This window comes from Maylandia zebra, linkage group LG7 (genome assembly GCF_041146795.1).
Source record: "Maylandia zebra isolate NMK-2024a linkage group LG7, Mzebra_GT3a, whole genome shotgun sequence".
NCBI classification, from domain to species: Eukaryota; Metazoa; Chordata; class Actinopteri; order Cichliformes; family Cichlidae; genus Maylandia; species Maylandia zebra.
Genome location: NC_135173.1, coordinates 13,479,287 through 13,507,159, shown reverse-complemented (window position 1 = coordinate 13,507,159; position 27,873 = coordinate 13,479,287). Strand labels below are relative to the sequence as shown.

General features: G+C 41.7%; 1 protein-coding gene across 1 annotated transcript; it reads left to right on the top strand.

The window, feature by feature from the left end:
• Positions 1-484: 484 nt before the first annotated feature.
• tmem266 (transmembrane protein 266) lies at positions 485-27,777 on the top strand. The gene is made up of 11 exons (XM_004553158.3): positions 485-1,106; positions 2,537-2,636; positions 8,265-8,453; positions 20,672-20,826; positions 21,890-21,963; positions 22,858-22,914; positions 23,133-23,271; positions 23,840-23,955; positions 24,335-24,527; positions 26,195-26,257; positions 26,337-27,777. The coding sequence occupies exons 2-11, from the start codon at positions 2,623-2,625 to the stop codon at positions 26,972-26,974; spliced, it is 1,638 nt and encodes a 545-aa protein (XP_004553215.3). The 5' UTR covers positions 485-1,106; positions 2,537-2,622; the 3' UTR covers positions 26,975-27,777.
• The last annotated feature ends 96 nt before the right edge of the window (positions 27,778-27,873 follow it).

Genomic DNA, 27,873 nt, shown 5'->3' with positions numbered 1-27,873 from the left:
TAATTTTCTTTTAACTGTACCGGTACTTAAAAAAGTTGCAGTGTCATCATACATTTATAAGTGCAGGCTTGATAGCTTAGTGCACTAAAAGTGAAAAACCTCATGAGCATCTATTAAGGGATGACTTACTGTTTTTTATTTTCTGCAAAGGGATCTAAAGCCTTGGCAAATTGTTTAATACCGTTTATAAAAGCCATTAGTCACAACTTATGAACCCTTTATAAATGCTGCCTTATGTGACGTTCGGGGATCTAAGTCCTGTTAATGCATTTTAGGATGCAATTGAAATGTCGCAGAGAGCCTGCTGCTGGGTGTGCTGCAGACTGATAAACTGCATTAAAATCACCACCGAGGGTCACAGAAACACTTCACTGTGAGTATTAGTGATATGTTTTTTCTTTTTTTCGCGCGGGTGGGTTGTTATCGCGAGGAGCTCTGAAGCTCAAGAGGTGAAGTGAAGCGAGAGTGGGCTTTTTCCCTTTTTTTTTTTCTTTTTTTTCTTTTTTTTTTTTACGTCGACGCTTCCAGGGTGGCATAGAAAGGAGGACTTTTGCGGGCTCTGATGGCTTAGTGGGTACACTGACTGCATACATGCTTTATATGACATCATTGCAAGGGTTTGGGGTAAATCTTAGGCTATCCGTTTCCCTCCCGGAGCACTGCTTGTCACACATCTGTAACCGCTGGAATCCTTTTTTTCAGCACCTGGACAGCTCCCGCTCGTGAACCTCTTATTATTATCGGGCACATGGAGTCCCTGATGTGATTCTGGGGGAAGCCCTGCAAGCACATCATGCCTCCCTGCGAAGATGTCGTTATCACCCTGATTCAGTGACAGCCTCGTCGTCTCCTTCTGAAGGATGGTGCTTACAGTCCGGAGTAGGTGTTTTTGTCGTGCGCTATCTTCTGAGAGGCGATACGGGTGCTTGGCCAACGCAAATCTAAGGCTAATCGCAACCTACACACAGCAAGATCCGAGCTTCCCTCACACTGATCATCATCATCATCATCATCCACGGCGAGGAGGGAGATATAACCATCATCACTGCGAGGGCAAAGGAGTCACGACCACACTTTACACAATGTAGAGCAAGACAACACAAGAGGTTAGTGTGTTTAATTCCCCCCACCCCCTGTTTCTCTTTTTCGAGGGGGTGTCTAATCTAAAGCGCACCGAGGAGTTGATGTGTCTCAGTTGGGTTGAGCATGAACATGAATGAGGCTCTATGGCCTCTAAGAACAGCGCGGAAAAAAAACAAAACAAAGCACGTTAACAGCTAACTGTTCGTGTAGCAATGACTTGGTGAAAAACGTTTGCAAGTGAATCTCGATTGCGCTAAATACAGAAAGCCTCAGACAGAAACGAGTCACAGGGAACTGAGAAGAGCCCAGGAAAATGTGCTGCATTTGTGGACCACCCCCCACCCACCGACCCTCGCTGATGAAGTACTTACTGAAGGCTGTACTTATAGTAATAAGGGTCAACTCAATTTGCTGATTGTGAAATTCGAGCTTTCTGATAGAGAGATGTCCAGAAATATTTTTGGTATGTAGTGCATTATCTCCAAAAAGGACTGGCACATATCTTTCAGTAGACTTGCCTTTCCAGTCACCTCCACAGTTACTCCTCACTTTTGGCACAGTGTTAACCTTTTTGACTTTAGTCACCTCTCACTGGCCAGTTCTTTCTTTCTTCTTGCACGTTTAGGGGGGTGCTGCAACGAAACAGTATCACCCTCAGCCCTTGAATGACCTGGGCTGATTTATCCTGAGTAGCATTTAATCTGCTGTGCTTCACTACATTACTCTGCTGTGAATGCTGACTCCTCACCTCTGAATGTCCGGAGGCTTTTGCTATGCCTTTGTATCTAAAACACTACCGCAAATTCATCAAATGCCTTCTAAATAATGAAGGCATGGCCAACACTATGCTATCATTGCCATTATTTTGCTTGTAATAGTCAAGATTTCATTCAATCTTAAATAAACGGGTGGCTGTGTTTTTGACTTTCCTCCCAGGTCATGATGTGTCCGTTTCAGTAACCGGAATGGGCTTTCACTAAACAGGCTTGGACATCAATGGTTCTCTATCCTGTGGCACAAAGAGCTAGCATCCTGGTGCACTTGCTATGCAAGAGGTGTGATGTTCCTCAGCCCCTGATTCACAGAGCGGAGCGTATATTGGAGGAGATTTAAAATCCATTACAGTTTATTGCTCCCCAGGAAAATAGTTGAACAGAGCATAGCTAAAGCTGGAGTTGGAGCAAGGCACCTTCAGGAAAAACATAAGCACCGATTTTTCATTGATAGCTCTGAATGCATTTGTGCTGCACGGCTACAATGTAGACGCCTCATAATTTTGAGAATTGCTGTTTATTGTTAACCTTGGGGCAATCTGCCCACAAGACCTATTAGTTGCTGCTCTGGAGCTCCCAATCATAAGCCACAATAAGTTTCAGAAGAGGGAGCTTTCCTATTATTTACCTCTTTATGTGCTTTGTCTGTTTTTATCTTGTGTTTCCTGTATGTGTGGCAGGAGCCCAGTCTCTGCAGCGGTGAAATCATATTTCACACTTGGGGTTATTTAGCGTGGACGTCTATTTGCAGCAACAAGACCTCGACATGAGCAACACTCAGTAAGTATAACACCCTCCGGAGTCTTGTTTGAAACCATGTGTACGAGAGAGTGTGAAATCTTAAATCTCTATTTATGAATATGTTGTATTATGCGCAGTTAGTCTCAGTGTGGTGGGATATGATTAGCAGAATGGGACCTGCACATGCTCGTGTGCCTCCCGTGAGTGACTTTAAACAGGGGATCAGGGAGAAAGTAGCGCTTGTCCTCGTCCAAGTATTTCCGGGAGCGAGAGAATGGACTGCCATCTCTTAACATTCAGGAGGGATGTTCACTTGTCATCTTCTCTTATTAATAATTACTCTGTGTGTGGTCCTCAAGACAGGCCGAGCATTCTGACGACAGCCACAGCCGTGGCTAAGGGAAGGGTAAAGAGAGTGAGCATGGGAATGGAGCTGAGGGGAGTAGCGTGGAGTGGGAGTTGAATGCAAAATGGGTTTAGTCAGCTGCATCTTCTGCAAGCCACCGGGTGCTGCTTCTAATACATACAAACAGGGGCTACTACCTGGGTTACAGAACAGCACAGAAGTAGAGGACAGAGGCGCATGACATCTGTAACCAGATCATATAGAGAATCGTTGACTGCTTAGTAGTACAGACACATGATTTAATGCTAAGTGCAGCTGACTGTCTGAGAAGTGGCAGATGTGGCAGATGGGGAAACTCGTTCAGATCTTCTGAATTATTTTCACTGCTTGAATCTGTATTAAATCTCCCACCTCCCTCCCACATGTGGTGTATTATTTTTTTCTAGAAATATGACGTTTATATTTTTATATGATTAAGTCTTTTTTCTGAGTGTCGTAGATTGGACAGATAGATTAGATTCCCCTTTAAGATTCATTAAATAGCTTAAAGTGTCTAACTATATAGCATATATGTGGCACCAAAACCAAGAAGTAATTGCGTCTTCCTCACTGTCTGTATAGTCAGTGAGGTAAATTAATGACCTTGTTCTTTTATGCGATAGACCTTTTTTTTTTTTTAAATAAAACACCTCTATGAGCCACGCTGTTAGACTAGGTGATATTGGTGCTGGTCTGTATTTGTTTTTTAGCAGGGATCTCTGGATACTACACGTGAATGTTTCAGGCATCAAAGTCAAAACAAGGTCCCACTGAAACTCAGCATCACAGGGGTTGCCAAAAATATCTGATCCCTATAAATGCACCATTGTGGCAGAGGCTTGTGATGAAATCATGACAGCGAAGTGCTGTGCACCAAGGAGCAGCCAGTTTGTCCGCATTCTAACTCACTGGGTAAGACAAAGCAGCTGGGTTATAGATGGTCGGCCAGAGATACTGTGGCAGCGAGCGCTCCGAATGACAATGATACCAGTGCCCTCTGCAAACCAACAGTTCGTGCTGAGGCAGCACTTTTCAATGCAGTGACAGAAGCTGGAGATTTATTGCTCTGAACAGGTTATTTAAAATATTAAGTGACAGGCAGCAGTCTTAACCTTTCTGACAGAATCCAATAATGCATGCCATCTTCTTTTTTATTACCTTGTTATCATATGTTGTTGGCAGTTTAAAGTTAATATTAGTAATTATTAATATAGCTACAAAATTCTCATACATAAACAAGACGAAGTAAACAAGATGAAGTAAATCATGTTCATCCATAACTCAATGAATACAGAGATTTGACGTCACTTAAATAAGCTAAATTCAGTTTCAGTCTTTCTTTCAAACTGAATTTAGTTTAGTTTAGTTTAGTTTAGTTTAGTTTTGCACTCACGGTTAAGGTTACTATTAGGTTGCTGGTTCAGTTCCAACAAATAACAGAAATCCCCTTTGAGGTTGGGTCAGGAAGTGTAAAACTCTGCCAAATCAAGCACACATAACTATCTACTTCCTCCTCCTCTTCTTCTTCTATATAAGGTAGTTTTTACTTCATTGGTGTTTAGATTAATTAAAATACATATTAAATTACAGTTTCCTTACATGACAACCTTAAAGACCTGGCTGTATTAACCAATGCCATGTGTATGCATCTGTGTGGCATTTCTAAACATTAGCTTGTGAAGAAGAAAATTGCATATTTTGGGTTAGTGTTAAGCTCTCAGTTTTACTCTGTATAGGTGCAAGATTTTCCCTGCAGCCATGCATGCTCTCTCTTAACCTTGTTGCTTCCTCGTGGCGTGTACTAATATTGCATGCTTCCGAAAAGAGACTCGCCTTTGGCATGCTGCCGGCTGTCCTTGCCTGCATCACTGAGGGGGGCAGCAGGGTGTTCATATGTGAAGATTCCACTCACTCCCTACAATGGCAACCAGCCACTCCACTGCACCCTGCACATAATCACTCCTGGCCTGCTTTGTGATTGTCTGAAAATGTGATTTTGATGCACTAAACAGTTTGTGGCTGTCATCAGTCATTAGCGTCCTTGTTGCAGCTGGTCAGAAGTGCCAACTCGACAGATAACAACGCAGGCATGTTTTGTAGAGGACAAAGTTATATATGGGCGTTTGACCCTGAAGCTGAGCACCAATTTCAAGCTGGACTCGCATAACAGTCAGTCATTTTATCTACGAAAATCAGGGTAGAGTGTTTTGTTTTTGTTTGTTTGTTTGTTTGTAGTCCTTATGTGCAAATCTAAGAATATATTTCAAGTGAATTCTTGTGAGAAGAACAACATGAGCTTTCAAGGAAGTCCAATACACAGCTGTTAGTCAAGAAATAAATCAGGAAAGAGAAGGACCTATTTTCTTTAAAGGTCTCCCTACGTTAACATTTACCATGAAGGTGGGTCTGCTCAGTGATCTTCTACTAACTGGTTCCACCCTTTCTGCTTCACCTCCAGCGCAGAGGTTGTAGAATTCACCAGCCCAGTGGCTTTTGATCCCTCTGCCTTGTAATCAATGACTTCCCCCACTGTTAAGTACTCCGGTTATTGATGTCTCCTCGCTGGCTGCACTGGGACTGCAGCCAAGGAATGTGACTCTTCTCTTCCATGGTGCCTTCTCCTTGTCTGCTATTGGTTGAGCTTGTGATATCACAGCCCTCCCTGCACATTTAAGTTTTAAGATCTCATTCCTAGATCAAGTGACACCTTGTCTGGTCCTGCCAAATATAGTTAGCGTCACGGAGCACACAAAAAACCAAAGGGGGGAAAGATGGTTTGCTCTGCAATGCCATTTATAAAATTTGACAAATACAGTTTTGTTCAAAGTGTATATAAAAGATGGATGTAGCCAACATGATGTCACCTAGGGGTTTCTAGACTGTGCATTTTGAAGCCTCAACATCAGTGTTTTGGTCTCCACTGTGTTACTTTTTTGAAGAGCAGCTGAATTACTAAGTTATCGTATAAGACCTGTAAGCCTGGTAAATGGTAAATAGACTGCACTTCATACAAAAACTTTTTTCTATGCTTAAGTTCTTTCTAGTTAATGTTCACACACACGCATTCACCAACGTTCTCATTAGTAAAAGGGTGGTTGTGACTCATGTAGAGCAGATACTCTACTAATCGGAAGGTTGGTGGTTTGATGCATGCCAAATATCCATGGGCAAGATACTAACCCCGAGTGTGAGCAGATAGAAAGTGTAGAAAAGGGGCTTGTATGAATGGCTAAATGAGGTGCTCAAGTAAGAATCAGATCGTTTACCATTTAGTAGATGACCAGCCACCTGACCCTACTTATTAGATGTATTCACAGACTGTGTGGATGCACTGCACAGACATTATTAATTCGAATTATTGCTAAGTTGTCATGGTACTGGGTCGTGTGACCCAGTGTTCTGAGTTTCTTGATGTTTTGTTATTCATTTGAGTCAAGTTCATTTCAGTTTATCTAGTTACATTCTGTCATGCCTAGGTTACAGTTTTAGTTCATGATTTATCAAGCTTCCTTTTTGTCTCATCCCTGTGTTAAGTTTCCCGCATCGGCTGGTCATGTTAAGTCTACGTGTGTTTATCTGTCATGTTTCATGTCCAAGTTTTCTTTGTTTGTCAAGTTCGAGTCATGTCTGTGTCTTGTTATGTCATAAACTTCCATTAAAATGCCCCAAAGGGCACCGACATCCCATATCAGCACACCTAACCTATCACATCTGTTAGTCAAAGCTACCAGGCCCTGTGTGACAGGTGTCACTAAAATATAGAGCACAAGCATGCTGTGAACTAGTAGTTATTGTGTGAATGCTGTTCCTGTTTCTCTTTATTGTGTGGATGCTGTAGGCGTCCACACGATTTTCACCATTCAAATTTCACAATATTCTGCTACTTCAGCTCATTCCTGCTATATATTTTTGTACTTTAACTATTATACTTTTTAAAATATTAAGCTTTTTATTAATTTTTTTGTCCCATTGAAATGAATGGACCACATTATCAGTGTGGTCACTGACTTTGCTTGCTGGGGTGAGCTGTGTTTTAGCTCAGTGAAATGAGCAGCCTTTTTCAGAGCAGGAGGCCCAGATTCAAATCCCGCTTATGGCAACATTTTTTTCAGTTAACTTTTTTAACTCCTTTCAACACAAATTTCAGCTTCTTCACCCCTTTTCAGCAGAATTTTCAGTTTTTTCACCCCTTTTCAGCAAAAATTCCAGATTCTTCTATACTTCTTTACCCCTTTTCAGTAGAAAGGTTTGCTTCTTCACCTCTTTTCACCAGAATATTCAGCTTCTTGGCCTGTTTTCAGTGGAATTTTCAGTTTTTTCACCTCTTTTTAGCAGAAAGTTCAGCTTTTTCACCTGTTTTCACCACGAATTTCAGTTTCTTTACCTCTTTTCAGCAGTATTTTCAGTTTCTTCACCAGTGTTCAGCACAAGTTTTTGTTTCTTCATCTCTTTTCAGCAGAATTTTCAGCTTTTTCACCTCCTTTCAGTTACCTGAGAACCAGTGAGATGAGTAGTTACCTTGGGACCAGGAGGCTGCGTTCAAACCCTACTCATGGCAGTATTTCTTTTCAGCAGACAGTTTAACTTTTTCACGTCTTTTCAGTACATATTTCAGCTTCTTCACCCCCTTTCAGCAGCATTTTTGGCTTTTCACCTCTTTTCATCACAATTTTCAGTTTCTTTACCTCTTTTCAGCAGAAATTCCTGCTTCTTCAGCTGTTTTCAGCAGATTCACACTGCATTTTCGCAGGAAATGCAACTCTTCTAGTTAAAATTGTAACTGTGCTCAGTTCAGGCAAATTTAAGTCATGGGTTTACACAGATTAATGCAAAACGGTGGCTTCCTGTAAGGTATGGGGCCAATCCACATTTATTCTACTTTGCTGTAGAAAGCAAGAGTCTTTTCTCATTAAAGCTGGTGTGTGTTTTGTTTTAGTGAACATACTATTTCCATGTGTGCAGTTAGGTGTTGTGAGGCAAGAACACAAAGAATTTCAGGATGTCGTGGTTGCACTGACTGAGACGTTTTCCTGGTGAGAATATTGGATAATTTAAATAAGCGGCACATTTTCATGCAACCTTGCTCTAAAGGCTGCATGAAGCACTGTCACTTGTGCTTTATAACTCTCGCTGCTGCACACAGACAACATGTAGATACCAGTTGTCGCTATCGTATAATCAGCTAGAACTTGCAAAATTACTCATGGATGACTCTATCAGCAACCACTTCAGTTCTCTGACTTCACTGCTGCTCTGTTTATGGTGTGTATTGCATGTGACAGGGCTCCTCCCCAGACCGGAGCCTCAGAGCTGGAGGTCATCTCCCAGCAGGTAGAGGACGACAACCAGTGTGTGGCCCCCGTCCAGCTGGTCAGCTTCACCTACAGAGATTTGCCTTTGGCGGCACTGGACATATCCCTCGCTGGATCCCAGCTCATATCTAACCCAGATGAAGAGGATAGCAGAGAGGGGTGAGTCCCATCATTTGTTTGCTTGGCAGCTTGTGGTACCCCTTGGAGTGATTATATAACTAATAAGCACTTGTAACAAATAAAAGCAGCACAATGAGGTCAGCTTGTGATTTGTGTCTCAAACTTTGTGCATTTTGAGACAATTGGAAACAAACCAGTGGCACGATTGCACATGGAAATTTTCTATAATTAATTTGTGTACTAAAAAGTCCCAAAATGTAATTATGTATTGATTGATGTTCTGGATATTTGCCTCCACAATTAGGAAGATACTAGAGATATGGTGACTGAGTCATTGTGTCTGCTTTTTGCGTGTTAGTGCCACATTCATAATTAAGGCAGAATTGCAATTACTGCAATCTATAATCTACCCTGGCGGGGGAGAAGCTCTGCCATCACTCTCTCCATTGCTCGTTATTGCACATTGTAATTACACCTGGCATATTGAATCATTCCGCATTTTATATTGGAGTCCGAGAGTGGGGGATATTTGGCACTGAATTTATTAGTGTCACTGTGTTAAATGGACAATGTCTCCACTGATCTGTTCATTTCAGCTCAATGACACAGCGATTTCTCTCACCAGACAGGCTTCTGTTCACAATGTTGATTTCTGGCAGGAAAAAAAAAAGAGCACCATAGCTGTCCTGAGCTGTCAGAGCCCTGGTTCTCTCCATGAAGCCTGCTTGTCCTGCGTTTGTGTTGTTTGCTTATCACCATATCGCCGTTTGGCCCAGTGTTCTCAGGATAGGACACACCCCTCCTTGAGCACCCCTGTAGCGAGTGTCCATGGCTTTCCACTCAGGACGCGTGACTCACAACCCTTTTGGCATGCTGCAATGCTGGCATCCATGCAGAAAAAGAAGACGAAGAGCATAAGGTTAATTGGAGCATCCATTTTTTTTTTTTTTTTTTTTTTTGGGGGGGGGGTGCCATCCAAGCCCTGGTGTGTCAGATGAAAATATCCCGCTGGACTTTGCCTGATATGGCCTTGTCCAGGATGATGGCTCTGCGGGATGAAGGGCGAGAACAGATGGGTCCTGTCCCGAACACCCGCTCTGTTATCGTACCTCATATTTTTCTCGCTCACTTGCTCACAAAATGAACAGAAAACAAGTGCATAGCAAAGCCACGGCAAAAGGGCAGGATCTGGCAGCCCAGCAAAATGATCATCACAGCAGGCAGTCTCAAAGGACACCATATGAAGCCCTGGTGCCCCAGAGATTTAGCATTGTGCTATGAAAAACTCATGCGGTGTCAAGATGTGACTGTGGAGGATTTATGAAATCACCAGTGTAAATATGATTTGTGATGAAAAGTAAGTGGGTATTTAAAGCTGATTGAAGAAACCCCCTCTTTGTTTTTGGCGAGATTTGGAAGCACTCAGCACACTGATGAAACTATTAAGCAATCTCTCACCCATGAGAGCGTCACGCTGTGTTCGATGACCTTTTGTAGATTGGAATTCCTGATTTTCAGGTCACTGGAATTCCAGCCACATACCTGTCATTACTTTCACGAGTGCATTTGTCATTGTCGCTCTCGGTGACAGCTCCAGCGTCACAGGTTATAGCTACCTTTATGAATCAAGTGTGTAGCATCCAAGGAATGACACAGCGGTGGCCACAGGACTTTAAATCAGTCAATGCCAGCCTTCAATCAGGAGTGATGACTTGATCAAGCTATTATTATCTATAATTGCGTTGGCCTGTAAATACATTTTCTCTTGTTTATTGGAATGTGCTCTTGTGAAAACTCTTCTACTAGGCATGTAATTGGCTAAATTTAGCTCTCTGTAAGTGATAGTTTACGGGACAGTAAACCTGCTTTGGTCGTGTTTTGGTTTGCAGTTATTTTTTGCTTCTGTGTTGGTGATTAGAAATCCTTTTCTTTTTTCTAGCTATCATCACTTACTTTCACTCACTAACTTTGGTTGTTGTTTTTTTCTTTTTTTTGGTTTCTTTCTTTTTTTATTCCTGTGAAAAGTGAGCAGAAAAACAGCATACCAGAGATGCACATTTAGTCCTCAATAACAGCTTCTCATGGCTCTTTATCAGGAGACGTGGGCGACTACGTAGGAGGTGGATGTTCTTGTGGACTACCAGGGGCACACACAGTACTTGCAGATTCGGTGCAGTGGTGAGCAGGGAGGAATTATTAATAGATTTTTGGCTGCTCACTTTTCCCCAAAACTTGCTGTAATGTCCATATTCAGGGCAGTGCAACTACCCATCCACCTTTGGTGACTTAAATATGGCCCCTTATCTTTTTATATTAAATAATAATAGTTTTTTTGTTGTTGTTGTTGTTGTTGTTTTTAATATAAACACACTAACTACCCAGTTGTAGCAACCTAATCAACCTTGTGGCATTTAATGTGTAACAGGGCTAATGAAAATGACCAGACCAGCCAGTTGTTTGTGTGCATCCAAAGCACATACCTACTGACTGTTAAAATATTGTAGTACTTGAATTATTTGCAAACCTGGAAGCTGTACAGAAAAAAAATAGCAGCGCGGTGAAGTGGGCATCTGTTCAGTCACAGGTTACTCTATTTCTTCAACACAAAAAATCTGTTTTGAAGCTGTGAAACCATCACTATCCCTCTAAAAAAAAACTCTCAGAACTCTGTCGGCCAAGAAAAAATTATGACTGGTTTAAGCAATGGTACAGTAGCAAGGTGGCATATTTAGTTTTGCTTTACTCCTTGAGCTTAATGACCTTTAATACTAGGTGGAGTCTGATGCAACAACAGTGTATACACACAAAAGCCAATTGTACACTGTTTCCCACACATAAAGGAAGAATGTAGACTGTGTGGACCTCACAACACATGTTCTTTAGAATCAAGCAAGTACACTGAGGTGGGGTTGAAAATCAAGCTCAGAGCTTGCATGTATTGTTATAATAAATACCTGTTGTTTCTAAACACACCTATTTATACTAATATGTACAATTTACCATTCACAAAGTTTATTACAGATCATTTAGTTCATGCTCAGTTTTATTGGGTGTGTTATTATCATTGGAAATTGGTGGTGTAAATAGCTGTGAGGCTGCATATTGGCTTTCTTTCCTTGTGTGAACTGACGCGCCTCTTTGTCTCTTGTTTGCTATTCGACTGCTGCCCATGTTTGTGTCTGCTGGGGTCCTCTTTAGTTTTTTCTTCAGATTTTTTTCTTCTGTTTGTTATTGAGATCACTAAATACATATTTCCAGTCGTTTTTCTCTTTTCTGCTTTGCTAACAAGTGTTTTAGAGTCCCATTTGGGACTTCTTTGCTGTTTTCTTTAGCTGTTATGGCTGTTATTCAAAAGCTATTTTGCAAACAGAAATTCTTTGTGGAAGTAACAATAAGGGAGTGCCTGCATCTGTTCATGCGTAAAGGTTGGACCAAAAATCAGGCTTGTGGACATGCACACTGAGATTTATAAAAGGACAATATATATGCCCCAGATTACTGATATGCTTTTTTACAAAAAGAAAAGAATGTATCTGCACAATTCTGTCAGTCTAAACGCACTTTTAGATGTGTATCTACAAAGAGTTTTATGCTTCTTTCCCTTAAAGAGTGTCTGCCTGGCCTCAGCCTTTAAACCCTGAGCTGTACATCCTAAGCTTGTCCTGTCTTATCATCCCCAGATCAGCCTGCTGTCCACAGCAGTAGTAACATATGCCACTGATTTCCAGGGGCCAGACTAGGAGGTGTGAAGCACTGCAGCAATGACAGATGGTTCATATGGGTTAACCTGCCATTTTGAGCGGAGAAGAGAGGCGGAGAGGAGAAATGGAGCACACGACTTTCCTCCGCACTTTAATTCTCCAAGCTGCCAGCTGCAGATCATGCTAGATGATTCTGTTTGATGAGTGCCATTTCTCTGTGTGTTGTGTGGAATTAGCCCCGTGCCATGTTGCATGGAAATGTTAGACATTAGATAAGGAAAAATTGTGCCCAGGCACCTGGACTAATTGCACTTGCTAACACAATCTTTATTTACTGCCTGAATTAAAGCTCTCCACCCTCTTTCTCCCCATGAAAATGCATTAATATAGCAGCATGTCAAACTGCACATTATTAAAAAAAAGCCCAGGGTTGAAGTGCTCAAGGTTGAAATAAGATGTAATAATTAAAAAAAATCCAGACTGTAGAATATAGCTATGAAGTACACTGCCAGAGTCTAGTGTGAAGCTTGGCAGCAGCAATATGTCATGGGGCTTTGGCACCAGAGCCATACTGTACCTGTTCTTTGTTGATGGATGTCTGAAAAGAGAACAGGATTTCTCTTTTTTTTTCTCTTCCCTCTGACTCTATTTCAAACACACACAGTAACAGTCCTCTCTATCAAATTGGCTCTCTTGCCTGGCACCATGTGCGACACAATAGATGACATTTGAGTGCAGGGTTTGAGGGTTTGTTAATATTCACAGACATGCAAAGTGTGAGATTGCTTTTTAGGCTGAGAGCGAGAGAGATCAAGTGTCCTGGTGAAAAACCATTTATCAGGGACAGCTTGTCTGCTGCTCTGCACATGGAGCCCCATCCATCTCCATTTGCTTGGTATCTGTGGCCCATTTCTCTGGCTGGGACTATTGCCGAGCCCCTTCTGCTAGGCTGTACCATGGAGTGAAGTGATGATAGCTGATTGCTTTCCGAAACCAGTGGAAATATCTGGTTATACTGAGAAGCTGCATGGATTTTCCCAAAGAAGGTTAGAAGGATGCAGGTGGCACACCAGACACACATGCTAGGTCCTTAACTGTACTTATTGACACATGCAAAAAGAAGCAGACCAATAATATTTTTCGGACAGTATCAGTTCATCAGTCATAAAATGATTTTTACACAACATAATGCAGGAAAAAAAATGCTTGAGGTGATGCAGAAGTAGTGTCATGCTCAAGTCAGAGGGTTTCGAACCACTCAGTCATGATGTATTAGTTACAGTACATCATGCATAACCATTTGCCACTTTTTAGGTACACTCATTAAATTGCTTGTTGTTGCAAAAATCTAATTAGTCAATAATATGTCAGCAACTCAATACATGTAGGCATGTAGACATGCTTGGGATGACCTGCTCAATGAGGACAAAAGATAAAAACTTCGATGATGGCATAGTTGTTGGGGCCGAATGGGGGCTGAGTATTTCACTGCTGAGCTACTAGGATGTTATCACAAAACCACAGAGTTTACAGAGAATGATAAAGAAAAAATATCCAGTGAGCCACAGTTCTCTGGATGAAAGTGCCATGTTGATGACAGAAGTCAGAGCGAAATGACCAGACTGCTCTGGGTTAATAGGAAGCCAATAGTAACTAGTCGTTACAACCAAGGTATGCAGAAGAGGATCTCTGAATGCAGAATCCTGCCTTGTATTAGCTGTTTAACCTTGTGATGGTGGTGTAATGTTTTGAGGGATACTTTCTTGGCACACCTTGGGCTCCTTAATATCAGCTGAGCATCATTTAAATCCCACAGCCTACCCGAGTGTTGTTGCTGACTACAGTGTACCCATCGTCTGATGACTTCTTCCAGGAGGACAATGATTCATGTCCTAAAGCTCAAATCATCTCAATCTGGTTTCTTGAACATGATGCGATTACCGTGTTCGGACGGCCTCCACAGTCACCAGATCTCAATCCAATAGAGTACCTTTGTGACATTGTGAAATGAGAGATATCTCATACCAACATATCTGCAGTGTCTGTGTGATGCTATCATGCCAACATAGAGCAAAATCATCACGGGATGTTTCCAGCATCTGGTTGAATCTATGCCACAAGTAATAAAAAGTCAAACTTGCTACTAGGTATTTGTTATAAAATATGAAGTACAAAGAATTTATTATATGATGTATACATATGATAATTTTTACATTCTTAAAATAATTATCTGTATTGGTCTATTAGTAGTATATGATTCAATAATAAACCCATATTTTTTAAAAATCTTGAATAAATCTTTTTACCTTGGTTTTTACCTTGTAAGATATTACTAGCAGCACTTAAGGTGATTTGCTGCTTAGCTGGTTTCTTCTTTCAGGGTTTCTTTCCTTCTTTTGGTTCTAATAAGACATGACTTGATGACTCATCGGGCATTTTACAGGTTGTAAGTAGGCATTTGATTTCATATTCAATAAATCTGGGCAGTGCTTTCTCAGGAAACTGAAGTTCTCAAGTATGAAAAAAAAATCACTGTTCTGTATCGTATCTATTATGAAATGCCTCTTTAAGTGTAAAAAAGTAAGCTAAGAGATAGGTGTAAAGCAGAGTGCTTGAAGAGCCTGAATGAGATTAAGTCTTCTCAGTGCTGCTGTGGAGTAGCCTGCAGGCGCACACGGTTGTGGTCCATTTTCCCCTGTCCGATCCTGCTGAGTTCAGCAGATTGGTGCGAATTGGTTCAAGTTTATAGAGGAGGAACCACAGGGCTATATAGTTATTTGAGCAGGGCGAGAGAAATTGAGAGGAGACAGACAATCTGAGTCAAGCAGCACTTCAAAAATGTCTTGCTGTCAGATAGATCCACACGATGTCTGCAACTTAAACCAGAACATAGGATATCAACATAACCACTTAGATGAAAGTATCCATACAGCTGTATGTGCAATGCACATGTGTAAGCACAAAGATGTTAGGATGCAGAATCCAGTTATCAACAAATCCATCCCTCCATCCATCTTATTCAATTCAGGCTCATGGGTGGGCTGGTAACTATCCAAGCTATCGTTGAGCGAGAGGCAGGGCACGACTAGGACAGGTTTACAGTCTGATGCAGGGCTGATAATTTACAAATCATTTTAACAGTTGAAACTCATTATTGGACGTCACGGTGGGGCAGTGGTTAGCACTTTTGTCTCACAAGAAGAAGGCCCTAGGTTTGAATCCACCATCTGGAGTTTGTGTGTTCTCCCCATGTCTACACAGGTTCTCCTTGGGTACTCTGGTTTCCTCACAAGACCAAATTAGGGGATCCACCTTTTGTTAGGATAATTTGTAAACCACTACACTTCAGAGATTAACCTTCCCCAGTGTTTATTTATTGAGAAAGCAGAGAGGGTGACATCTTTCTCTGTCAGTTTATCTGCTCTTTTTGTAACTAATTGAGGTGTGGATGTAAAAAAAAGAAAACAAAGAGTTATTTGTCTGTCTCTTTGTTACCATGGTGGCCCTAGTGGGTTAAAGAAAGGTCAGTGAAGGTATGTGACTGACCTGTTACCAATTAACCTAATTAGCCATGAGACTTTCTACTGTTAAATGTTTTATAGCCTTGAAGGCAAAATAATTTTGTCTCAGATTCAACATTTAATATCTGTGTGTACTATTTTCAATGAAATATAGATGATTTTGATGATTTGTAAGTCATTTAATTCATAGACACACATCCCAGAAGCTTTATAAAATTAATCTAAGGAGCAAATACTGCATCTGTTTGGTTAAACTCATGTTCTGTGCTCGTAACCTGAAACCAGTGGTCACATTCATTCATTCTGAATGGCCACTAGGCAGTGATCTGGGTCTTGGCCTGGTATTGAATGGACACTTTATGTATTTTAGACCTAAATCATAATTAATGGTGAATTTATGGCAAATGTCACCGCTCTGCACCCTGGTGTCCTTATTTTATTTTCACTGAATAGCCAGTCAAGAGTTTCAGAAGGTAATTTACAAGACAGCATCAAGAGCAACTGTATATTAGTGCTTAATGTTTGCAGTTGTTTATTGCTTCCCTTTATGAGTGTGTGCGTGTGTGTGCTGTAATCAATTAATCAATACCTTTGAGGAGCTCATAGTCACTCATTCCTTCTGGATAAATTTTCCCATTTGCAGCCTCCCCCCTTCTCTCCTACCCTACAAACTTATACACACAAATAAAGCACCACTTCCCTTATTTAATTACCATCTAACTTGTACCTGATGAGTTTACGCTGTATTTTATCTTGTCTCAATTACTGGAGACAGTATAATAAAAGACATGCTCCTAGCATCCTCATCTCAGTGAGAGTTACTTAGCTGGGGATGGAGCCAAAACGCTGTCCCATCTGTGTGAATGGGCCCCAGCAGAGCAACCAGACACTTTCATCAGTGCCAGTCATTCTGCTTAACGTCTTTGTCTACTTTGTTGCTACTATAGTGGCCATTCTGCAGCCAGCATCATGTACAGCATTGATCGATCTTATGATCTAATCCCCTTTTTCGCCGCTGGTGCCGGACTCCCTTCGATCTTTTGCCGCTGCAGCCACTGGTACATTGATGTCTTTATAAACCTGTCCACAGTTCATGCTACCCCGCATCTTTATTTCTTTAATTTCCTCTGTACACAGTGTCCCTTAAAGTATACACATGATGTTTCCCTGTGCACATACAAGGCACTTCTTTTTTTAGATTTGTCATACTTGCATGTTTCAGATCATCAAACTGATTTTAATTTTAGACAAAGAAAACCCAAGTAAAGACAAAATAGTTTTTAAATGATGATTTAAAAACTTAACTGCTCCTTTGTTTAAAAAATAGAAAAAAAGAGTAAATGCTCTCCCTTGTTAAATCATTAACTGCCATTAGTAGTAAGGGTGGGAGTGGGGGGGAGGAGGAAAGGGTTACAAAGCCATTTTTAGGGCTTTGGGACTCCAGCAAGGAAACCTGGAACAGTGGTTGATGGTGAACCTTCCCAGGGGTGGCCAGCCTACCAAAGTTACTTAATAATTCTCAACTCAATAATGACTCATTTGGGTCACAAAAAAACCCAGGACAACATCTGAAGAACTGCAAGCCTCACCTCTGTTAAGGTCAGAGTTGATGATTCAATAATAAGAAAGAGACTGGGCAAAAATGGCATTGATGGGAGAGCGCCAAGGAGAAAACCACTGCTGAGCAAAAAGAAAACAGAGACTCGTCTCACATTTGCCCAAAAAAAAAACAACATCTTGATGATAAAATTGAACTTTATCAGGTTTGAGACTTGTTACATCTCGATTAAAACTAATATAGTATTTCATAAACGGAACATCATACCAGCAGTCCAGCATGGTGGTGATAGTGTGATGGTCTGGGGCTGCTTTGCTGTTTCAGGACCTGGACAACTTGAAACCATAAATTCTGCTCTCTACCATAAAACCCTGAAAGAGAATGTCCGGCCACCAGGGGCTGAAGGGAAAAAAAGAAATGAAACAAAATAAAGCTTTTGGAGACTTAAATCTGATTGAGATGCTTTGCCATCATCCTATATTGGCCCCCAAAACACTCAAAAACGCTCCAAAGTGGCTAAATTCAAACAATTCTGCAAGAAAGAGTTGGACAAAATTCTTCCACAGTGATCTGAAAGACTTATTGCCAGTTATAACAAATGCTTGATTGCAGTTCTTGCTGCTAAGGGTGGCACAACCAGTTATTAGGTTTAGGGGGCATTTTTCCCCCTAATTAAAACTCGCTTAACGAGCAGAAACTTTTAAGTGTGACAAATACGCACACAACTAAAAAAAGAGGATGTGGCCAATTCTTTTTCTTATTATATGCGTGCATGAGAAATCCTTGAGGTATTACTCATTTGGTCTGAACCTGACTTGACCCCGCAAGAAAGTGAGGTGATTTTCTTCCTTGGCTTGCTCCATCACTGAAGCCTCACTTCCTCATAAATACTTCAGGTTCTCAGTGTTCAAGGTTTAAAGCGATTTCCCTAAAATTAAGTTTCTGAGCTTGGGCTAATCCATCACTGCCATTTACTCTGCTTCCAGACAGGGTTTTTCTTTACAGGTTTATTAAATTAATACCTTTTCTGCCTGGCTTGTGGGAAAGGTCTGAATGAATTATGATTCCACACAGTATGAGTTAAATCATGCTTTTCAAACATGAAGATAAGTGAGGTGTCTCTCTTGGCGTGTGTGTTGCTCATTCTATCTCACTCTATCTAACTAATGGTGCACAAATGTCCTGTGACTGTGTGCGAGGCACATCATTAGGTAAATCTTTCTCTTTTTTTTTCTTGGCTCTTCTCCACTGGCAGATGGGGTTTGACATTGTTCCCTGGGAACGGATTGGTGCTGGGGAAAGTCTCCGAGGTATTTGCTAATGATACCGTTATGCTGAACTACCTCTTTGTCACCTCAGGTGTTGAGCTACTAATCTGTTAGTATTGGCTGGTACAGAGGGTTGTTGCAGAGGGCCGAGAGCCACTGGGAGAGCAGTGGCACAGTGTGGCCAAGCTCCAGCCCCTCTGCTGACCTTGGTGAAGGATAGAAAGGATATGAAGCTGTGCTACACCAGAGCTGTAACTGCAAAACTGCAGCACTGCTCAGGATCGCCTCTTTCTTCCCACTTTCAAAGACAACCGTGTACTACTACGAAAGCCATTTCTGAAACGGAAGCATCAGGGAAATGAAAAAACAAAAGGTCTAAGAAACAACAGCAGTCAGTCATACAGGCTGCAAATAAGTCACCATTACAGCTAATTTATGTATATAATTGATTCTGAAGGTAAAAATAGATATGAACAATGCTGCTGTTCTTGTCTGCAAAAAAAAAAATCTATCTATAGGACTGATGGCCAAAATTACAAAAAGGACCTAAAAATGAGAAAAATCCTTGAACTAAATTTGTATCTTTCTCTGTTCTCGTTTTCATTCTTCCTGTTCCAACTGCCCCTCCTTCCTTTCTGGCTCTCTCTCTGATTCTCTTTTGGATGAATCCCAATGCCTTTGAACCGGCTGCACCCCGCTTTCTCTCTCTCAGTGTCTGCCTCCTTCATTCTGAGCTCAAGCAAAGGAAAGAGTAGAATAAATTGCATCCTCTCTTCTCCTCTGACAGACATTGCCCGTAGCTTTACTCCTATGGGGGACAGGTAACAACAGATAGTGGTTATTTTCAAAGGACAGCACTGCCTTTCTCAGTGATGCTTGTGAAAAAAGATGGCAACCCCGTGTGTGCGCATACACACTTTCCTGTTTAGAGTACCTCTGGTTAGCGTGCCTGGTTGGATGCATGACTGTACACGCATTGGAAAAGCCCTGTGTGGCTCCTGCAAATGTATCAATATTTACCGCCCATAACTCCCTACGCATCTCAACAGGTCAGTTTCTGATTGGAAAAACTTGAAATGGAGCTCAAGGGTGGCTTTAAGGCAAGTGTGACACTTATCTTCAGCCACAATGTACCTGTGCAAAGAAGAAGCACACTAGGGACACTCCAGACTAATGGAGTGTTCATATATCACCGTGGAGATGGCTGTATAAGGCACCAGTGGGAATAATAGCATGTAAAGTGCATCAAAGCCGGGATCGGGCAGTCCAACTAATACAAGCTTTGCCTCTACTTCACTCTCAAACGCGCAGGCAGGTATGAGAGGAGAAACAATTCTTGTGCTGAGAACAAAACAAAGTTGAAGAAATTGTCATTTAGTTAAGAAAACATCTGCGTCATGCGTGTATATGTGTCATGTGTGTGTATATGCATCCTCCAAATGGTGCAAGTGCAGCCCCACTGTTGTACCAGGAGAGCTACATTATTGAACCAGTCAGTCATACAGAGCTCAAACACGAGGGAACCAAGAAGTTAACTTTCAGCCAGGCTCTTAACAAAAAAAGTCAACAAGCTAGACAGTTTCCTGAAAGAAAGTTTTGCCTTCTCAAGCAGTGAAAAGCAGAGACAAGAATTTCAATTTAAACTTGAGTGACCTTTCACCTCCTTTCTTGGTGCTCTGATGTTTTAGCACTAAATATATCTTTACTGTCTACAATTAGTGACTGGTATTGATTTAACTACACTGCTTAATGATGGCAGAAAAAAAACAGACCTTAAAAACTGAAGGAAAGGTTGCAGAAAAAGCCAGAAAGAGAAGTTTTAAGAGGAACTGAGGGAAAGGACACCCTTTAATTCATACTTACGATTTCTTCATACTAATATATCATTTCAGTCCTAGCGAACTGTGTATTTATAATTCACATTCACTTTTTAAAATTCTTAAATCTAAGACTGTAAATTCGTTCATTCATTTCTTGCATTTTTTATGGCGTACATGAGGAATAGTGCCCTCTGCTGAAAAACATTTTAGGAGAATGCTGAACTGAGAAGGTTGAATACACTACAAATTTGCTCAATTTTGATGTTCCGTGTGTTTTATTGATTCGACCTTGAGTGTTCCCGTCAGATCTGAGTTCTGTTCAGCGAGACTCACGGCGTGTCTTCTCTGCCTTTCTGTGTCTCACACCGCCTTGCTCCCCCTCCACTCAGGTCAAACTGGCTGAAGCCATGCTGTGGACGAAGGGCAGCGCTGTGGCAGGTCTGTCTGCTGTCGGCAGGCTTCAACTGCTTCCTAGTGGCCTGTGTCATTCTGGTGGTGGTGCTGCTGCTGCTGGAGCTGCTCATAGACACCAAGCTGTTACAGTGTGAGTGAAAAATGAGGGGAAAATGTGGCTGGGATTTTTTTTTTTAAACTGGATACACCCTCATTTGCATAAAATGAATCATCAATGAAAATCATTGTGACGTAAATGTGAATTTAAGCAATCCTTGTCAAAACTACAATGATAATATATATTTATTAGTATTTTTTAAATCGTATAATATATTATTTTATAAGTAAAGAACTTTGACTAGAATACATTTCAGGCAAGTTTTTGTTTTTGCAAAGAAACTAAATCGCTGCTAACCTCATCTCGTAAATCTACTGTGTAATGAGAGAGTGTCATTTATGATCTGTTCTGGGACCCAAGGCTCTGATCAATCACGGTCTGGGGGGAAAAAAACCTTCCATTAGTATTCCACAGTTAACACTGAATGGCAGGTGCTTGAAATTCCAGTCCGACCCATCTCACCCCAGTATCACCTTTTATCTACATTATCTGGCTCGGTGGAGACATCCTCATCTGTCATGAGCAGAGAGTCGGGAGCGTTGGCCTTTTTGATGTCAGAGGGCTAACACACATGGTCTTACACCAGCAATATCCAAATGCATTCAGGTCTTTACTGTTCCCCCGGGACCGACTCACTGACCAGACAAAAGGAAAGTGAGACAAATGCATGAAGGGAGATAGTGGACAAAGGAATCGAGCAACGCGGAGTCGGCTGCCGGGTGATTGTGGGGAGGACTGGAGGAAGATGAATTGACTGATAGACAGATCACTGAGCACAGCAAACAGAGACAGATGGGGAAGACGTGGGGCGTGACGAGAAGCGCTTCAGCTGACAGCGTAGTGCTGTTTGAGCTTGTCCACAATTAGCCTGATGAATAGAAAGAAGGCGCGTGCATGCACAGTATGCACTGGTTTCATACTTGTCATGATGCCTCATTCTTCAGTTGCGTTTTCCACAGATTTACTGCAACCTGTCAGTGTTATGCAGCATGTACACTGCAGGTTGTTTGTTATATTCCTAACAAAATCCAGCATCAATCTTTAACCACAGCTATCTCCTGATCAGTTTTTTCCTCTCTTTTTTTATTCCCTTTAGTTAATAATGCATTCCAGTTTGCCAGCATCATCCACTGGATCAGCCTGGCCATTCTTTCTGTGTTCTTCACTGAGGTGAGTCTTCCTCCACTCGACGCAAAACAACAGTCTCACTTACAGCTGATGCAGCTGCCTCTTGATTAATGCTACGTTGTGCAGTATGTGTGGGCAAGTGAGTTACACTGGCAGATTCTCATTACAATACTAATAACGCCATGAAATGCCCGATGCCCTCTGTCACGGCATGATTAGATTGTGATTAGTGCAGGTGAACAAGAGCACACCTCCATTTATCGCGCTCATATATAAAAGATTTAAAATCGTGCACACGTACCCTGAATGTGCACGTATAACCACTGCTGTTAAAGCTGGCACGCCCGGTTCCTTCTTAGGTTGTTCGATTGATCTGCGGCATTTGTTTTTAAACTGAACCCTTCGGGCTTTTCTGTGCTGCCAGTTTTAAATAATTTCGAGGCCCCAGGTAAGTTCATTGTATTGTATTGATCACCGTTTTCCTCAGAGCCAGCCGCATTTGTCTTAGTTTCTTAAACTTGACCATCTGAGTGGTAACTTTTGTTTCGCTGGAGTCAACAGAGGGAACCCCTCAGTGTTACTCTGAAGCAGTGGATTCAGCAGTTTGACTGGTTTGTGGAGTTTGTTCAGAATGGCAGAAGATGGAGGTTTGTTTGCTCTCCGCAGTCGCTGCTGTGTCAGCAGAAGGAGATAGTGCGGTGCCTCTAATTTTTGCTCTTGCTGCGTGTGAATACAACTGATGAATTCGCACTGAAAGAATAAAAGATGGGATGAAATGTCCCGTTTATTATTGACAATGACCACAGACTGCACTCTATCTCTCTCTGTCTCTCTCTCTCTCTCAATTTAGCTGTGATTGTATTCGTCCATCTTGCTCCTTTGTAACTTGCTCACTGTCCCTATCTCTGCCCCCCACCCCCATTCCTACTGTCTCAGACCGTGTTCAGGATCGTGGTGTTGGGGATATGGGATTACATCGAGAACAAAGTAGAGGTAGGCTCCCGTGAGTCCCATTAGTCCTGACTTGGGGCCCTCTTTCACTGCAGTGTCATTCTTTCAATGTCATAGCTCAGACTGGCAACTACATAAGCTCAGAGCAGTATAGCAGTAACCTGGTGTGTGTGTGTGTGTGTGTGTGTGTGTGTGTGTGTGTGTGTGTGTGTGTGTGTGTGTGTGTGTGTGTGTGTGTGTGTGTGTGTGTACTTTCTCAGGTGTTTGATGGAGCTGTCATCGTACTCTCTCTGGCCCCCATGGTGGCCTCCACAGTGGCCAATGGCCCCAGCAGCCCCTGGGATGCTATCGGTCTCATCGTTACGCTGCGGATCTGGAGGGTTAAGAGGATCATTGACGGTAAGGCTGGGAGGGGCTGGTGTCCCCTACATCCTGTCCTTTACTGTCAGTTAGATAATGCATAGTGCACCCAGTGGTATCAGCCTCTTTAATCTGCAGGTTGTTGGCTCACTTGAGACTTTTATCATTTTTTTATTATTATTTTTACCAGTAATGATAGTAGAAGGACATAATATGCGATAATGGATTCAGTACTTACAGAAAAGCCACTATAGGCAAATAATTTGATCATTTTTTCAGTATTTTCATTTAGAGAGAATAAATAAATCCTTTTTTCATGTTCATGTCCTTTCTTATAGTTTTTCTAAGAGATACTTTTTTTTTTTTTTTTTAAAAACACTTCTGTTTCAAGTCAGCTGTCAGCACCTACACCAACCACTCAAATGATGCTGTGAAATCTAAAGCACTCCAAAAATATTTTCAAATCTTCTCTTAAAACATACAGATCTTTTTACACAAGCTTTGCAGGTAGTAGTCCATGTCATCTGTCACCAACTTTGAAAATATGATGGCTTTTATTTACAAGATAAAAATATCTTACTGAGTGTAATATGTCCTTTTCTTCCAGCCTACGTCCTGCAAGTAAAGGTGGAAATGGAGCTGGAGATCCAACAGTATGAGAAGGCCAAGGCTGTGAGGGAGGAACAGCTTGATCGACTCACCCAGATCTGCCAAGAACAGGCCGTATGTGTCCTTATCTCTTCTCTATCCCTCGTGCAACTTTATAGCTGTGTCTGACCAGCAGAGGGCAGCAAAGTGATGTGCACTAAAATAATAAATCTGCACTCAAAAGGACAAAGATGATAAGACAATCGATATGCATAATCTTTTTGCTGCAGTCTGGATATCACATAATCAGCACTATGCAATACCTCAGAGCAATATATGGGGTTGTGGTTCTGTCATTGTTTTAAGTCACATTACCAAAATAAAACAGTGAACATCACTGTGTTCTCCACTTCAATCCAGAAATGAAGACAAAGACTGTTTGTGTTCAAAACACTTGTGTGTCTTATTTTAAAATTCTTCTGTCCTTTTCTCTCATCTCTTTTTCTTTTGTTAGTTTGAAATCAGGCAGCTCAGGGCCCACCTGGCTCAGCAGGACCTGGATCTTGTTGCCGAGCGTGAAGCAGCCATGCAGATCCACCATATGTGGGGTAAACAGAGCAGCAGTTTCCAGGAGGTGGACGGTCTGGCCCCTGGGGCCTCTGAGCATCACAGGCCAAACAAAGTTAGAGAGCCTGGGGGTGCTGCAGGTAACTGTCCAGAATACCCAAGCTCTTTGTATTACAAGTTATCAATGACCTGTGTGCATGGGAAGGAGTCCAGGCTGCGCTTTCCGTGGTAAATCACGTCCATGCTTACACATGGAGAAGGGGGCATTGGTAGACTAAAAGAGCCTGGCCAACCTTTGGGCTGGTTAGAAATTTTGAAAGAAATCCCTTCTGACTCAAAAACCTTGAACATTGCTCCGCTCTTCATGGTGGAGTGTTGGGCCATTAATCGTGGCCAACATACACGACACAGTGTCAGTGTCCTGTTTTCAAAAACGTTCAGCTCAGAGTCCACATCAAAATTCTGGTGCCGCACATAGATGGACTATAAACCTTTCACACAGTGACAGGTCATAACTTACAGGACTTAAAAGCAACAAAGCACTGTCAGTACAGGTGATGTCAGGGCTCCAAACACTGAGGCTTTTCCTTTATCAAAGCTATAAATCACAGTGCGATCTATCATACATCTGAGCCACAGTGTTTCTACTCAGACAACCTTTTAACTGGGCCTGAACCTCATATACTCATGTGGTATTGATCATTTGGTGATGGTCCTTTGGGACCTTGGAAAGCACTTAAGAGAAACTGTTTGACTCATTTACTATCTGTGAAACATTTCCACACACCAAAAGTGTTCATTACCATTGAGCTGAAATAATTTGTAAGCTAATATATTAATAGTAATTACTGATTAGTTGTTCAGTGGTAATAATATTTCAACAAAAAAGTATAAAACATTTGCTAAATTCATATTTTGTAATAAAATCATTTTCCTGATGTATGTTTTATGTGATTGTAAGATGATCACCTTTTCAATTTGGACTGTTTTGTCACATAAAACAAGTACTTGAAAGAGTTTGTTTTCATTTAAATTAAAGCACTGGTGTCAAACATAAGGCCCGGGGGCCATAATCGGCCCAGCAAAGACTCCAATCTGGCCCCAGTGAACATGTTTTGAAAATGTGAAGGAGGGCATAGATTTTGGGCTTTTAACTGTATTTAAGTTTTACACTTTTTCCTACTGATAAAGACCTCCCCCACTGCCATTCATACTACACTACATTAAGTACTAGATGAGCAATAACAATTAAAATAGAGAAAGGTTCCAGCTTTTTCATTATCTGCCAGAGAAATTTCTATATTTTTTAGTGTGTGAACAGTTTGTGTCTACTATGCAGTTCGTCTTGTTTCCACATGCTTAAATAATGTGAGTTGCTGTCATGTGATTCGCTGATTAGATATTTGCGTTTACCAGCAGCTGAACAGTTGGACTCAATAAATTATTGGTTAGTGAGTGTCTAGATTTTATTGTATTCCAAGTCACCAGTCATACACAATTTCAATTATGCAATTTCAAAGTAGTTGAAATTCTTATGATGTAGCTTGATGTTAATAAATTGTCCCTTAATGTCAAGAAAACTATATTCATGATTTTTGGAAATTGAAAAGAAGATGAAGAAAATATTGAATGACAGATCTGTAATAATAAAATTCTATGATGATGTAAAATTTTTAGGCATTGTGATCAATTGCAAATTAACATTGAATGAACAAACAAATAATCTGTAGTCCATGCTTTTAGTTTGGACTACAGATCAGCTTCCACGTTCACTCTGAATTCCATTTTTCCTCTTTTGTCTTTTTAGATCATCATGGTCAAGATGACATGAACAACTATATCAGCCAGTACTACAGTGAGCCAAGCAGTGGTAAGCTTCAGCAGACTCTTTCTTCAATCAAAGTGGCACCACAATATTTCAGGCTCTTACACATTGTCTTATTTTGTAGACACAGGGATCCCAGACCCAGCGCGAGTCATTACAACAGCAGCCATAGATGTGCACCTGCCTAACAACCCGAGTCAGCTACCGCCCTCTTTGGTAAGCGCCGAAGCGGTGCCGTCCAGCCGTTTGCAGCGCACAGGCAGCTCGGTCAGCGAAGCCTCCACAACCACAGTGTCCCGTGCCAGCTTCAGCACCCGTCAGCACAGCATCAGCAGCCACACACTTGGCTCCACCATGGATTGCAGCTCCACGGTGCGCGAGGCCTCCACGTCCACAGACTACAGCGACCAACGTTGCTACCCTCCGCCCTACAGCAGCCCTCTGGCTCTGGGCACTCAGCCGAGAAGGAGCCCCAGCGCTGTGGTGCAGGAGTTGCTCTCTTCTCTGTCTGAGGACTCGTGTCTCACACAAAAGGGCCTCGACCCCGTCAACCTGAAACCACCCAGCCCAACAGGTTCCACGAAAACCAGCCCCGAGCTGGAACACAGGGTCAACATCTACAACAAGAGGAACCAGGAGAGCCGAGTCGGACTCAACTCCAAGACAGTCATCCATCTGCAGGGTAACGAGCCTCTCCTAGAGGAGAAGTATAGGATGATGGGGCCAGTAGATACTCAAATCAACCGTCTATCAGAGACATAAGAGCCTGTAAAATGTATAACTTCACAGGACTCGCTCTTTATTTCAGCCACAAAAGTTATTGCTCTACTAAATTCCCAAACTTCGCTGCTGGGAGTCACTGGCACATAAACTGTATGTCTGACATCCTCTTTGTACTACTGGAGCTGAGAGGATGAACCCGTGGGAGCAGCACAAACAAAGGGCATGGATGAGAGAGGGAAGCAGACTTGTTATCAGGCAACACTTATCAGGAATTGAGACTCATAAAAACACTTTTACTAAAAGAAACCAGCAACGGGGCTTTTGTCCAAAACTGAAAATCACTTTTGATACATTAAAGTCTGATTTCTAGGAAATGAAACCAGTGAGAGGATGGTGCTGAGGGCTTAGTTCCTCTGATACACTTTGTAGATGTGGAGATAATGGCGTAGGGACTGATTTGAGATATAAAGTGAAAGTTTCTTTCTGAGTGTAATATGTATATGAGCCGTTTTGTCAGTCTAGAATCTCCAAACTCATAAAGAAAAGTCCTCTTTGATGGACTGCTGCAGGGTACCATTGGATCTTCTTTCTAATCCGTTTCTATATTTGCGTTAACATTTTTAATCTAAATTCTGTGAGTGAAGAGAGTGCAGAATCCTTTTGATTGATGGATGATTCGTGTTGAGTTTTTATCCAGATGCCATGACTGGAAACCGACCAAACCCAGCTGAGTCAATGTCTGAGATTTTGCAAACTATGGCATGACCATCACTCGACAAGCTAACTGAAAACCTACCTACACATGACATATTTCACACAATTCAGGTCCATCTTTTTTTCTTTGTATTACTTTAATGTTTGGAAGTTGTGTAAATATTTCAGATTGGGTTTGGTCATCTAGTCGCAGCTCAAAAACAGCGAGGGACTCGAAAGCTAGA

What these genes read in the sequence shown, in the direction of transcription:
- tmem266 (XM_004553158.3), top strand. An exon ending in AGACACCAAGCTGTTACAGT is followed by an intron (nt 20,827 to 21,889) that starts GTGAGTGAAAAA and finishes TATTCCCTTTAG; the next exon opens with TTAATAATGCATTCCAGTTT. An exon ending in AGATCTGCCAAGAACAGGCC is followed by an intron (nt 23,956 to 24,334) that starts GTATGTGTCCTT and finishes TTCTTTTGTTAG; the next exon opens with TTTGAAATCAGGCAGCTCAG.